Genomic DNA, 14,074 nt, shown 5'->3' with positions numbered 1-14,074 from the left:
GCGGGCACTGAGGTGAGCAGAGTGCTGCAGCCCCTGGGCCAGAGCTCGAGGCCTGCCACCCATGTGCCCCATGTGGGCTGAGGGCATGGTCCCATTCAGGTAGTGCATGTAAAGAATGTCTTTGGGACCACCGCGGCCCCGACCTCCTCATCCTGTGTGTGTCGTTCCTTCTTATTAACTCAGGGTCTTCTTTTTCAGCTTCCTTCTGAGACGGCGGGCTACGTGGGATTTGCCAACCTGCCTAACCAGGTGCACAGGAAGTCCGTCAAGAAGGGATTTGAGTTCACCCTCATGGTGGTTGGTGAGCCCCTTTCCTTACTGTAACTCTGGCGGCCTTCTGTCTAAATGAGAGTAAAAGGACAGAGTTAGCTTCAGTTGTTCTGATTAGAACGAAACCGGACCCGAGCCTCCACAGGCTGCAGCTGGCTGCAGTGGGTCCTGAGCCATGTGTTCTGTGTGGGCCACATCTCTTTAGATCCATCCTTCTACGTGGCTCCCTTTTGTCCATGTGAAGGTTAGACCAGACCCCTTTGTGAGTGGAGAAATGAAGCATTAATCACGCAGGAGACCTTTGCTGAGCAGCAGGGATACAAGGCAAAGGGGAAGCAGTGGCTGCCCACAGGAAGCTTTCATTTGAATGGGTGAGACCACATGTAGGTGTGTGATTATGTAGAGACAGGAGGGATCTGGGGAAAGGGATGTGATGGCGGGGGCAGCTGGTGTAAAGGTGTGGAGGTGGGAGATCCCTGGGGGGTGAGGAGCAGCTAGTTGGCTGCTGTGACTGGATTTTGGAGGGTGTGGAGGGAATTAGTGTATAAACAGACCAAAAAGAGAAAGAAGAGCTTGGAATGCTGGAAGCATCTGTATGGGGTCCTTTGACTTGGGCCTCCACTGAGCTTCTCCCTTCATGCGGGAGGTGACCTCGGCCCCCAGGGCAAACTGGCAGCCTCTTCCCCCCCCCCCCCCCCCCCCCGCCCGCCAAAGGCTGTGAGGACACACCTCACGGGGGTGGCTGGCCATGGAAGGGCGTGTGTCTGTCAGCTGACGGATGGATGTTATGGGAAATTGAAGAAGGAAGAGATAACTCAAAGGCAGGCTTCATGGAAGAGGTGGTGTCTGAGGTGAACCTTGCTTGGGGGGAGGGGTTCAGCAGTTGGAGATGGGCTTGAGAGACAGGGGTGGAGGGGTGTGTATGTCCATTCTAGGCACAAGGGAATTGTAGGAGCAGAGGTGGAGACATGGGGTAGGGACAGATGAGAATGGGGAATGGAGATGTGAAGGGACTGCTATGAGGTAAGGGCTGGACGGGTAGATTGTAGGCTAGTTGAGGAAGGCCTTGAATGCCAGGGCCAGGAATGGATACTGTAGACTTTCATGAGGTACTCTAGGTGCCTGTGACCATAGAGGAGGCACCGGAGAGAAGAGAGGGGAAGCAAGAGGCCTAGAAGCGCTAAGGACCTCAGCGAGGCCGCCATCTCCCCTTCCTCCTCATGGATGGTATGCTAGGCCATAGGAGGCTGAAGGCAGAGTTCAGGACCTTGGAAAATCCTGAACGTGGCTGATGGAAGCCACGGGATTGCCGTAAGAAGGACGGAGGTGAAGAGCAGTGAGCTGGCTGGTCAAGACGCTGAAGACTGAAGTATCAAGGCCAGCAGACCCTTGTGGGGCTTGGGAGATAGTGTGGCCAGACCCTGGGCCAGAGAGGAGTCCAACAGGCCCCATGTTTCATATGGAAACTAAGCCAGACCTTTCTGTTGGTCATCTCCAGGTCCTGAAGCAGCTTTGCCACCTGTGTGGCCTCTAACCAGTAAATGTCAAGACGAGGTCCCCAAAAACACGGTCTCCAAGTGCCACCGGGCAGGCAATGTCAGGCTGCTCTGCCAGCTGAATGCATCTGAGCATGAACGGGTGGCCACGGAGTACCCAGATACAGGAGATGGAAGAATCATTTCAAGACGGCGCTGATATCGCCACAGACAATCTGACCTGCCTTGTGTCCTGGGAACTTGGGGAGCAGCGGCGGGACAGCAGGGGTGAGGGGGTCGTCATGGAGCAGGCCTCCCATCTCCTCCGAGTCTTTCTAGTCTAGAAAGTGAGACTTTGTTTCCAATTGATTATGTTTATTTTGAATTTTGTGTTTATATCATCTTGATTTCCAAATATATCGTCCTACCCTCCGTCATGCAGAGTCATCTCTTATAACAAAGAAAAAAAAAAGAATGAAAAAAGTTCAGCAGAATTCACCAACGTGCCACCACCACCATCATCAACAACACACAGTTATAAAGCACCTACTGTGTGCAGGCACTGGGGACTTCAGGAAAGGCACCCTAAGGTTCCTGCCCTCAAAGATCTCACTGTCTAAGGTGGGGAGAGAGCCTGCAAAGGTTGTATATATTCAAGGGAGCGAGCGTAAGCGGGAGATTCTGGCTTCCTCCTGCATAGTCCTTGGCTTTTTCCAAGGAGCCAGAAGAACCCGTTCTTGGGTCTCTTTGGGACTGAGCTTGGCCTCTGAGGCTGCTCCAATTCCGCGTCCTTTGGGCTGTGGTGCTCTCCATCTGTGTGTCTTCTGTTTTCCCTGCTCCGCTCCCTGCACTCTGGTAGCGACCCATCCATCATGTTCTCATGGCATGATGTTCACCCTATGTCCAGCCCTTGGTGGTCCTGGGGGCTGCTGCTCTCTTGGGTGTATCCCCCTGTCCATCCTTGGTCTCCTTGGGACGTCACATCGAACGGGGCTCTCTGGGTCAGAGAGGGTTGGCATTTGGGGGGAATTCTTGGCTTCATTCTAAACGGCTTTCCCCAGTGTGGGTACGTGTCCTACTTTGGGTCTTAAGAAACAGGTGCAGGTAGGGGCAGGGGCTGAAGCCAGGAGTGATGAGCTCTGTGGTCTCTGGGATGTGGAGAGAGCCACCTGCCTCATGTGTTTCCAGCATCCACATATGGTCGCAAGGAGTGCCTCTCCATCCTGAAGCCACCCTCTGCCCAGCCCCTGGAGCTTGGGGAGTCTTTTAGGGCTCAAAGTATCTTCCCCCCTTGAGCTCCCATTTGATGCTCCCAGCCCGTGGAGGGCAGGGCTGGGACTGGAGCCTCCACCAGCGGGAATCCTGTCCTTGCTTCTCCTGTGAAGATCTTCCGTTCTCATTCATTTTGTTTCTCCAAGGAGCAGCTAATTGGCCCCTTGGGGGCTGAGGAGTTCTGGTCTGGACTCTGGTGGAGCCGGGTGGGCCGTGTCTGGTCTCTCTGCTTGGTGTCAGCAGCAGGATGCAGCGGCGTAGCCTTCAGTCGGTTGTAGCTCCTCGAGGACCCAGAAGGGAGCCGAGAGGTCCGAGCGACCCGGGACAGCCCAGAGGCTTGTCCAGAGTCATAGGAGGCCCCGTGTTCTCGGTACCGCCAACAGGGCTCTTCATCTCCCTTGTAGTGGCTCTTTGTACCAAGTCAGAGGAAAAGCCCAAAGGAGGTCAGGACAGAGTCTCGAGGCTTGTAAAACTGCCCAAGTGAGACTTCTGGTCACTGTGACCATCTGGCAGGGCGCTGTCCGCGGTTAAAGGACTTCCAGAGAGTCTGGCAGCACTGGGGTCATTCCCGCCCCAAAGGATGTTAGCTGATTGACCCTTTGGAATGAATCAAGTCGGAAATCTAGCTCTTGTCTGGATTCAAACCCCTTCAGACCTTTGTTTTCTGAAACTCTGGCTTGACTTGATCCCCCTGATTTCCCCAGCCCCCTCCATGGGCCCGATTTGCCTTTTGGACTCTGACCTCCCCACGCTGTTGGCCTGTGCTTCGGACGCTGCCTGTGCCCCTTGTCTCTGGCCCCGACCACTTATGTTCTGGGGGTCCCTTTTGTCACAGCCGCCTCTTCCCTCCTGGAGCCGTTTCTGATGCAGATCACTGGGCCCAGGCCAGGGGAAGAAGCTCAGCTCTGGGGCATCATCAGCAAGGCATGCTGGGGGAAGGGGCTCCCTGGATGTGTGCCTCAGAGAGGAACGGGAGGGAATCTGCTGTGTCCCACCTGGATTTTAGCCAGGGAGGTTTGGCCTTCACTGCTGATGTATCTTTGTGAGCGGAGGCAGACAGAGAGACCTCTTGAGACACTTGTAACAGCCCGGCTGTGGCTGTCCAGGCTCCTCCCTTCTCGTCCCGCCGGGCTGTAGTTTGTACCTGACCCTGGGCTCCTCCTCTGCTTTCAGACAGGCCATGTGGCCTTTTGTAGAGCGCCCCCAAACCCCCAGCATTCATACATTGCTTTAATACTACTTTGTTTGGGGGCAGCTAGATGGCACAGTGGATAAAGCACCAGCCCTGGAGTCAGGAGTACCTGAGTTCAAATCCGGCCTCAGACACTTAACACTTAGTAGCTGTGTGACCCTGGGCAAGTCACTTAACCCCAATTGCCTCACTAAAAAAAAAAAATTGAAAAAAAAATACTACTTTGTTGATTCTCACCATGAACTTGGGAGGGAGCTGTTATCATCGTTCCCATTGTACAAATGAGGAAGCTGAGGCAAACAGGGTGAAGTGACTTGCCCAGGGTCACAGCTAGTAAGTGTCTGAGGCTGGATTAGAACTCAGTTTTCCTGACTCCTGGTCCAGTGCCCTACCCACTGGGCCACCTGGCTGCTCAGATCGGGTCCTGTAGTGTATGAGAGTATATCCCAGAGGGAATTGGGAAGGTGATGCTGTGTGAGATGGGTCCGGTATGCCAGGGTTTGTGATCCTTCTCATCTGAGGGCATTCCTCCCTCACCTGGGAAGGCCCAGCAGATAGACGGATGGCCGTGTCATGGCAAACCTTAAGCACCTGCTGTGTGTGAGGTCCTATGCTAAGGCCTGGTTCTGGCCTCAGGGAGTGCCTGGTCTTTTGGCCTTGCAGAGACCTCTGATGGGGGGGCTCTTCACCACACCCCCAGCTGGGAGCTCTGAAGGTGGGGTCTGCTGCTCCACTTCAGGATGTTCCAGATGTAAGGGTTCTCCTTTGGGGCCGGCTTCTGACGCTCCCCAGGGAGCGGCTGCTTGTCCAGTCTGTCTGTTGGGGAGGATTCGCTTTGTAGACAGTGTCAGAAATCGCTTCTCACCTCTTCTGCCAAACAAGATCGGGCATCAATGAGGCTGTCTTGGGTTTGAGTTTTTTAAGAAGTGAGGTGTGGCTCGGAGAGGAGCAGAATGTTTTTCCCCTCTGTGTCCTGCCTGGGCTCCGAGGGCAGGCAGATTCCAGACATAGTTCAGGCCCAGGCTCCTCCATCAGGATTAAGGGTTGAGTTCAGCCCCAGGCTGAGGAGAATAACATGCCTGTGGGCCTCAGCATTCAGCTCTGTTTGCTTGAGAAAATAAACCACCTACAACCTCGTTGAGGGGAGAGGGTGGGACATGGGGGTCCTGGGCTGAGAATCCAAAGGCTGCTCTGTGGGGTCCCACAGGGCCCTGGCAGGGGCAGGTGGCCTACTCAGGGGCCCCTCCCAGCCCCTCCCAGCCGTAATCTCTTTGTACCTTGCCCTGAATCAGAGGAAGTAGTGTTGCCAGTTTTGTTTAAGATGGTTTATAAAAAGGAATTAAAGCTTAGGTTTGATTTCCTGCTGGGGCCAGGGGAGACTTCAAAGCCCACAGTGAAGGTGCACGTGAGCGATGGGGCTTCTGATTGTGCTGGAACAACAGGAGCCCCCACGTCCCAGGCTGCTGAATAAGCAGCCAGGGCACACAAGGCCAGACTGCCCGTTCAGGCCTTTGGAGGGTGCCACAGGGGCAGGTCAGAGCAGACCTTTGGTTTAATGGTCAAATGTAGACCCCAGGTAGGCCCTTCCATCTCTCCCCCTGAGGACTGCAGCAGTCGTCCTGGGCAGGACTGGGCGGGGAGAGGGGGGGGGGCGGACATCTGCATTCCCTGCCTGGAGCTTTAGGGGTGGGTGCCGGGGTATATGGAGCCACACACTGAATCACCGGTTTTACTTCCAGGTGAATCGGGCTTAGGAAAATCCACCTTGATTAACAGCCTGTTTTTGACTGATCTCTATCCAGAACGATACATTCCTGGAGCTGCAGGTATGTGGGACACAGGCATGCGTTTGCTGATTCAAGCCAGTGGGCATGAAGTCTTCGGAGAGTAGAATGGGCCTGAGCCCTGCCCAGTGGCCCACTGGATTGGCCCATTGTCAGCCCAAGGTCCTTGCCTGACCTTGTCCTTCAGGGGCCTCTGGGAGGAGAAGCAAGGGGCAGTCAAGCTGTGGTGGGGGCTCTGTGTGTGTGTGTCTGTGTGTGTGTGTGTGTGCACGCATGCACCCATGAGAGAGAAAAAACGAACATGAATGTGTGTGAGTGTGTGTGCATGTTGGGGAATTTGATTCTGGGAGACAGCCCAAACCTCAGGCAGGGAGGCTCCTGGCAGAGACCTGGTCCCCCTCAGGGTGGTAGGACAGATATAGGAGGGGCCTCCTCAGGAATGTGCAGGGCTGAAGGCAGCCCTTCCCTTGTGTTATCCAGGTCCTTATTCCATGTCCTGTAGCCCCATGGGCATGTCCTCTGCTCTCTCTCTCTCCCTTTTTTTTTTTTTTTGGGTGAGGCAGTTGGGGTTAAGTGACTTGCCCAGGGTCACACAGCTAGTAAGTGTTAAGTGTCTGAGGCCAGATTTGAACTCAGGTCCTCCTGATTCCAGGGCCGGTGCTCTATCCACTGTGCCACTTCGCTGCCCCCTCTGCTCTCTCTTTTTGGGGAGGTAATCAGGGTTAAGTGACTTGGCCAAGGTCACCTGACTAGGAAGTGTCTGAGCTCAGCTTCTCCTGACTCCAGGGCTGGTGCTCTACCCACTGCCCCACCCCACTGCCCCCATGCCCTCTGCTCTTGGGGGAGCTGGTGTGTATTGAGTGCCCCGTCCTCTGGAGGCCGTGATCGGCCAAGGCTGTGGTGTATCTGGGTGGGCCAAAGGCTCCAGATCCCAGGGGCCTCCTGGAGCAGCTCGGAGGAGGACTGGTTGGCCATCTCCACTGCTCCCCTGATTTATCACCTCTTGTTACATTATCATTATTTTTACTTGGGGGGGGGGGAGGTCTTCAGCTTCCAGTGGCTCTGGCTGCTCAGTCAGAGGTCCCACTGCAAAGCCTGGTGGGCTCCAGCCCAGTGATGGGCTTGACATCTGTCCTTGGAGGACTAGACCCCCTCTCAGGGTCGTCTCTGGATGGCTGGCGGCCAGCAGAGCGGCTTTTGGCCGCTGGGGCTCTGGGGAGTGGGGCCCACACGTGGTGGGGCTCTGGGGGACTTTGCAGGAGCCTGGGGGGCAGGCTGTTAGAGAGAAGCCCTGGGTTATAGCTGGGTATCTAACATGTGAACTGTCCATTTTTATCCCAGAGAAAATTGAGAGAACGGTTGAGATTGAAGCTTCAACGGTGGAAATTGAGGAGCGAGGAGTGAAGCTCCGGCTGACTGTGGTCGATACCCCAGGCTATGGAGATGCCATTAACAGTCAAGATTGGTACGTTTCATTGGCCTGGGTGGGGCCCAGAGCTGTGATGTCACAACTTTAGGGAAGTCCTGGCAAGGAGATTCTCTCCCTGGGTGAAGGTTGTGCCAGCCAGCTCAGTGCCTGGGAGAAGCATAGGGCAGAGGCCGTGCGGGGCAGAAGCTTGGGTGCCCACAGCCAGGCTGTCAGCGGGCATCTGTTAAGCACTTAGTGTGTGCCAGGTGCTGGGGTACAAAGACAGACAAAAATTCTGTGCCTTCTTGGGGGCGCCACAGCCATGTGTCACTCTGAGGAACACGAGAGGGGAGGCAGAGAAGGGGCAGGAGGCCTGAGGTTGGGCCTCCTAGAGGCTCCTGCAGCACTTGGGAGCAGCAGCACTGGGGACTTTGTTAGCTCAGCCTGTCAGAGAAGCTAACATAGGCATTTATTAAGTGCTTACTGTATGGAGGCTCAGGACTGGGGAGACAGAGACCACCATGAACCAGCCCCTGGCCTCAAGGAGCTTACCTTCCCTGGGGCAGGCGGTATGCATACACATAGATGGTTCTTCACCAAATGCATCTAAATTGGGTCCAGGGCAGCTGTGGCCAGGGGGGCAGGAGAAGCCTGAGGGGCTGCCCAAAGCCCCCTGAGAAACTGGGCACTTGAACTCCGGTAAGGCGGATGATCTGAAGAGAGGGAGCCTTCCCGTCATGGGGTCAGCCAGCGTTTAATCCTCCTCCTCCTCTTCCTCCTCTTGTGTACCGGGCACTGTCCACATGTGATCTCATTTGATCCTCACAACCACGTTGGGAGGGAGGTGAGACAGACCGAGTGAAGTGACTTGCCCACAGTCACACAAAGTGTCTGAGGCAGGATTTGAACTCAGGTCTTTCTGACTCCAGGCCTGCTCTATCCATTGTTCCACTGAGGGGCCAGACACAGGAATTAATAGTTGATTCCAGAGAATTACCTAGAGATGCAAAACTTGGTAAACTTGAGTTTGTTGAGCAGGGGATCAGCACTGTGGCTGCTGGGTGGGCGGTGGCTCAGACAGGGTGACCAATGACCAATGATGAGGCCCCTGCCATAATTGGGGAAAGGAGAAGGTCTGTGGGAGTGGAGAGAAGGGCAAGGGTGCAAGGGGGTGGGGTGGGGATAGAAATGGACCTGCTTGGCCATAGGATGGCCCTGTCAGGGGGGCCTGGGAGGGCGACAGGAGTCAAGGAGGGAAGCTCTGGAGCCTGCAGGGTTTGGAAGGAATGACGACTGATGCTTCTCCAGCCTTCTGGCTCTGAAAACACAGGATCGGTGCTGTGCCCGTTTTACAGAGGAGGCACTGAGGGCCGCCCGGCTAGGAAGGATTGGCGCCCAGCCCTCGGGGCACTCTCAGGAAGACAGGCTTGGGAAGCAGGGCTTTCTCACTGTGGGGCGATCCCCCAGGCCCCTCAGGGAGTGATGGCATCAGAGAGCCTTGAGTTTGGGGAGGGAGGGTGTGGGACAGACCTGCTGGGTGGGATTCTCTTCCTGAGCCCCCTGCTCACCTGGTACCCATCTCTGTAGCCAGCTTGCTGAAGTCTCCTGATTCCCTCTCTGGATAACTGCAGTCGAGCCAGATAATTCCCTGAAGGTTTTCTGACGAGAGGCTGCTCTCATTTTTGTTTCTGAGGGACAGTCACTGTCGACAGAGCAGCGCCCACATGGATGGGCAGACACCTCGCGTGCTGATCCGGGCTGCTGAAGGCTGGCGGTCGGCCTCACTCTGCAGTGTCAGCATTGGGAGTGTGTCCAAGGGGTGGGTGGGCCTCGGGCCTGTGACCTCTCTGCCTCCCTGTTTATCTCTTCAGCTTCCTCTGCTGCTGGGAGATGGTGCTTGGGGGGGAGAATGTGGGGAGGGTCAAGGGGAAGGACAGTCCTGCCATCGTGAATGAGACTTCTGGCTTTGGAGCGTCCCTTGGAGTGTGCTCGCCCTTCCTGCATCTTTTTTGTTCTGTGTCTCCTCACATGCTGAGCAGGGCCTGAAAATGCAGAATCACAGTAGTCCCTTACCCCAGGAAATGCTCCCCCTGTTTCTCACCAGCTTTTTGAAAGGCATTGTGGGTGAGGAGAAAGTGTGCTGGGCTCCTAGTCCAGCTGACCTGGATTCAAACCTTGGTGCTGGCATTTTGTGGCCCTTGGTTTGCACATCTGTAAAATGGGCTAATAACCACGGAGCCACCAACTTAGAGGGAGGTCGTGAGGGTACTGTTTTGTAAGCCTCTAAGCACCATCAAATGGGAGGGGTCATTGTGGGGACTGCATGGGGTGTCTCCTGTGTTTGGCTTGTGTCCGGAGCCTTCTACTTGGAGACCGGTTGCTGTGATCATTGGGGGTCCGACTGTGTGTATTTTTTGTCAAGTTTAATTCTTCAAAGTGTATCTGCCATTGAATTCTCGCTCCTCTCCCATGTCCCCTCACCAGCCGCTCCTGGCACAGACTGAGACAAAGTCATCCTTGTTTTCCTCTCTCCCGCCTTCTCTAAGGGGCAGTTCTGGCCACAGCTCTCCTGGCCAGCCCTCTGCTCAGCGAGTCTGTCCGGGGGTTCTCTGGGCCTCTGGGGGAGGAGAGTTGTCCTTGGAGTATCGCTCTGTGTTCCTGCAGTAAGGGCTCTTCCCTTCACCAGCACTAGTAGCAGCCCCCTCCTCCCTGCCCCTGGGCATTCATTGGTGTCTCTCTCTGGCTGAAAGTTGCCCCCCCCCCCAGGCTGGGCCTTGGATAGTGGTCAGTCAGTGGGCATTTATTGAGGACCAACTCTGTGCTGGGCTATGAGCTAAGCAGTGGGAAAGCAAATACAGGCAGTGAGTAAGACAGTCCTTGACCTCAGGGTCTTCCCCTCCATAAAAGGGGTGTACAGGGGCAGCTAGGTGGCGCAGTGTATAGAGCACCGGTCCTGGATTCAGGAGGACCTGAGTTCAAATTTGACCTCAGACACTTGATACTTACTAGCTGTGTGACCTCGGGCAAGTCACTTAACCCTCATTGCCTCATTGCAAAACAAAACACAAAAAGGGGTGTACATGGGGTGGGGGCCCTGCTGTGGGGGAAGGGTGAAAGAATGGTAGGAAATGAAGAGGGGCCCAGGGGGGTGTCCCAGGGCATGATGGGAAGTCTGGAAGCGTACAGCCCATGGGGACTGAAGTTTTCCTGGGCTCCTCCTTACATCCGTTCCAGACCTTGGAGAGGCCAGGTCACCTCCATCCTGGAAGGAGGCAGCTCCCAGGCCACAAATGTGTGGTAAGGACAGGGAGGGGCAGGTCCTGTGCCACGCCCAGAGGAGACACAGCAATAGGGGAGGCACTGTGAGGGAGAACACCTGCCTGCTCATTAGTGATCATCTGGTTCAACCTCCTGATTTTAGAGAGTCCCTGGGTGCCCCAGCCCACGTGCGGCCCCTGGGGCCTCATGTTGGTAGAACGTGATGCTTTTTTTTTTTTTTTGGTGAGGCACTTGGGGTTAAGTGACTTGTCCAGGGTCACACAGCTAGTAAGTGTTAAGTGTCTGAGGCCGGATTTGAACTCAGGTACTACTGAATCCAGGGCCGGTGCTTTATCCACTGCGCCACCTAACTGCCCTACGTGATGCTTTTTAAAGCACTTTTGTCATCATGATCTCGTGGGATCTTCCAAGGGGACCGGGCAGATCATGTTATCCCCATTTGACAGAAGAAGGAGCCAAGGCTGGAGAATGTTTTTAGAGTGCCTGGTAAACCTACAGGTGCTCTGTTTTAACTGGCGATGAAGAACCTCAGCCTCCAGGGGGCGCCACTGTGCGCAGAAGGCTGGGCCCAGACTAAGGAAGGCCTGAGTTCAAATCCTGCCTCTGTCATTTAGCAGCTGTGGGACCCCAGGCAAGTCATCTGAGCTCTGCATGCCTCAGTTCCTTCCTCTGTAAGATAGGGATGATAATAGCATCTCCCTCCCAAGGTTGTGGCAAGGATGAGGTAACATGGTCAGGCCGTCTCTCATCACCAGCTCCTGTTATTGCTCTTGCTTGGCCCGTGGCTGCCCCTTCTTCTGCTCTGTGGGTCATCCAAGGGCCACTGCAGCAAACTGTGCTCTTTCCTGCCCAGGGAGGGGGACGGAGCCAGGGTGACGGGTGAAGGGTTGGCCTGGGGAAGGGACAGGCAAGGTCCAGCGTCGAGCTTTCTGGGAATCATCTTTTTCAGAAGCAGCAATGCCAAAAGAGCCAGCATTCTTCTTTTTTTGGCCAGTCAGCGAGCATCGATTAAGTGCCTGCTGTATGCCAGGCACCGTACCAAGGCCCTTGTGTAGTTCACATTCTAATAGCCAAGGTCATGCAGACCTTGTATGTACAAGGTAGATGCAGCAGAACTGTGCAGTGATGTTGGGGAAGGCACTAGCATGGGAGGTCTAGGAAGGAAGGTGAGGTCTGAACTGAGCCTCCAGGGAAATTCAGGAAGCCCCGGGGGCAGAGTGAGGAGAGAGCATTGGCCAGTGAAAGGTGCTGGGCCAGGAGACATACTGTCCGTGAGGACCCACAGGGAGACCAGTTGCACAGAGTGACATCTGGGAATGGGTGGCTATCTGCCCTACTGGAGGGAGCATCCACCTCAGGGACCTCATTGAGCCTTCACTGAGGAAACATGCCCTTAAAGAGCTGCCTCAGAAAGGAATGGGCTGCCTCTTAGGGGCTTGGTGGGTTTATCTTCACTAGAAGTCTCTGGGCAAAGAGCAGCCTGCTCTGCGTCGTCACTGTGGGTGGAGCATTGGTGACAGCTGAGTGGGTTGTGGAGGCGGGGGTGGCATGAGGCCAGGAGTACAGGGGCCAGAGGATGTGGCCTTGTCAGTGTCACTGCCCCTCTGGGCTCTCACTCTTAGCTTTAAGAGGCCCCTGACCTCCGTTGTCAGGGGGAGCATTTTTCCAGTACTGGAGGTTGTTTTATCTCGCTGGCTCCCCTCAGCCGCCGAGCTGGAACATCTGCCCTGGATGATTCTGGAACACAAGTGCAGCACATGCTCCCCCCCCCCCCACACACACACACAATCACACTCCCCCAGCGTGGATAGAGAGTGATGTCAAGGCAGGTGTTTCCTGGAAGTCGGGCGGCACCATGCATGGTTTGGGCCAGGCTGGGACAGGACGTGGACCCTGAGGCTAGGCCAGGAATATTCTCCCTCATTGTTTGGGCTTCCCCTCCCATCTGGGCTTCAGGCTCCTCTAAGATGAGTCTGGAGGGATGGCCATGAAGGTGCTTCAAGGAGCCGAGATTTCTGGTGGTGAAGACATGGCCTCTGGCCGCTAGAGTCACTGCCCTGTGGCCATCCTGGAGCTGACCCTCTTGTCCTTGGCTGGACTGAGCCTGGGACTGGACACCTTCCCACTTGGGCAGCGCTAGCTAGAACTTTGCCCTCCTGATGGGCCGTGGAGGGGCCTCTGTGAAAGTGAGCACATGGATAGTCAAAGGAGTTGTCTGCTTTTCACCCCGCCAGCTTCCTGAGAGCGTTCAGAACGGCATAGATGAGGGGGGCGCCCGTGTGGTCCTCTCATGCACCTTTGGAAAGGCCAGCCGGCGGGCCTCAGGAGAATAATCCCAATCCAGGCATTTTACAGGCTGTTGGAGCTGGGGAGGCCTCAACACACAGAATTTCAGAGCAGGAGGAGATCTGAAAACAGGAACTGTCTGGGCTGGGAAGGGCCTGAGGACACGGAGCTGCCAGCCCTGGGGTGTAGGTGCTGTCCTGGGCCCAGTTTTACTGATGTCTGAGAGAGGGTCACATGGCCAGAATGTCAGCGCTATCAAGGATCTTGGAAACCCTCGGGCTCAGCCCTGCATTTTATTGTATTTTGGGAAGAGCTTTTTTTATCCTGGACCTGACAAAGATGCCCATTTCAATGTCCAGGGAATGATCAAATGAGGATTGTTTGGGAAACCCTGGAGTTAGAAGGAACCCAGAAGTAACACCACTTCCCTGCTTGAACCGCCTGCTCTTTTCTGAGCATTTGAAAAGTGCTTCCTCCAGGCTCTCTCTATGTCTCTATCCCTGCCTGCCCTCCGTGTAACTAGGAGGGATAACATAGCCCAGCAGCCCTGCTCGCTCGCTCACTCGCTCGCTCGACTCTGCTTGAAGCTGTGCCCTTTTTTGACCTTGGGTCTATCCCCTCTTTCCCAGAGCATGAGGTGCCCAGGGGCAGCTTCAGTCTGAGGTCTCATGGGGACTGCCTGTAGTCTGGCTGTCATTGGGCAGCATCAGCCCGTATGTGTTTTTGATCCTTCCTATTTCTCACTTCTCACAGTGCCAGTCTCTCATCTTAGAGCTGAGGGAGCCGAGGCTCCCGGGGAAGTGACTGCTCAGGGTCCTAGGGCCATTGGATGGTTGGGCTGAGACTCCGGTCTGGGCCTCTTTGACAGTGGCCAGGCTCCTCTCATGCTTATGACCCTGTGATGGGTGGCTCTCCTCTGTTCCTTGGACACTAGTAGACACAGAGCCTCCACTGGTCTCAGAGGGTGCTTGTCTGCATGGTGAGAAGCTGGCTAGCCATCTCATAGGCTGAGTGCTTCCCTGAGGTCTCATTGGTAAAAATACTGGGGCGGGGGGGGGGGCAGCTAGGTGGTGCAGTGGATAAAGCACTGGCCCTGGATTCAGGAGGA

At 55.4% G+C, this 14,074-nt stretch overlaps 1 protein-coding gene across 2 annotated transcripts in view; it reads left to right on the top strand.

Annotated features, from left to right (window-relative positions):
* LOC122736701 (septin-2) overlaps positions 1-14,074 on the top strand; it is a 136,266-nt gene that overhangs the window by 23,824 nt on the left and 98,368 nt on the right. For both annotated transcript variants that reach the window (XM_043979086.1, XM_043979087.1), the window contains exons 3-5: positions 199-301; positions 5,949-6,035; positions 7,335-7,458. In XM_043979086.1, coding sequence (XP_043835021.1) covers positions 199-301; positions 5,949-6,035; positions 7,335-7,458 — 314 coding nt within the window. The remainder of the gene's footprint in view (positions 1-198; positions 302-5,948; positions 6,036-7,334; positions 7,459-14,074) is intronic.

Source organism: Dromiciops gliroides, chromosome 1 (genome assembly GCF_019393635.1).
Source record: "Dromiciops gliroides isolate mDroGli1 chromosome 1, mDroGli1.pri, whole genome shotgun sequence".
NCBI lineage: Eukaryota > Metazoa > Chordata > Mammalia > Microbiotheria > Microbiotheriidae > Dromiciops > Dromiciops gliroides.
This window is presented reverse-complemented; position numbering and strand designations above follow the sequence as displayed.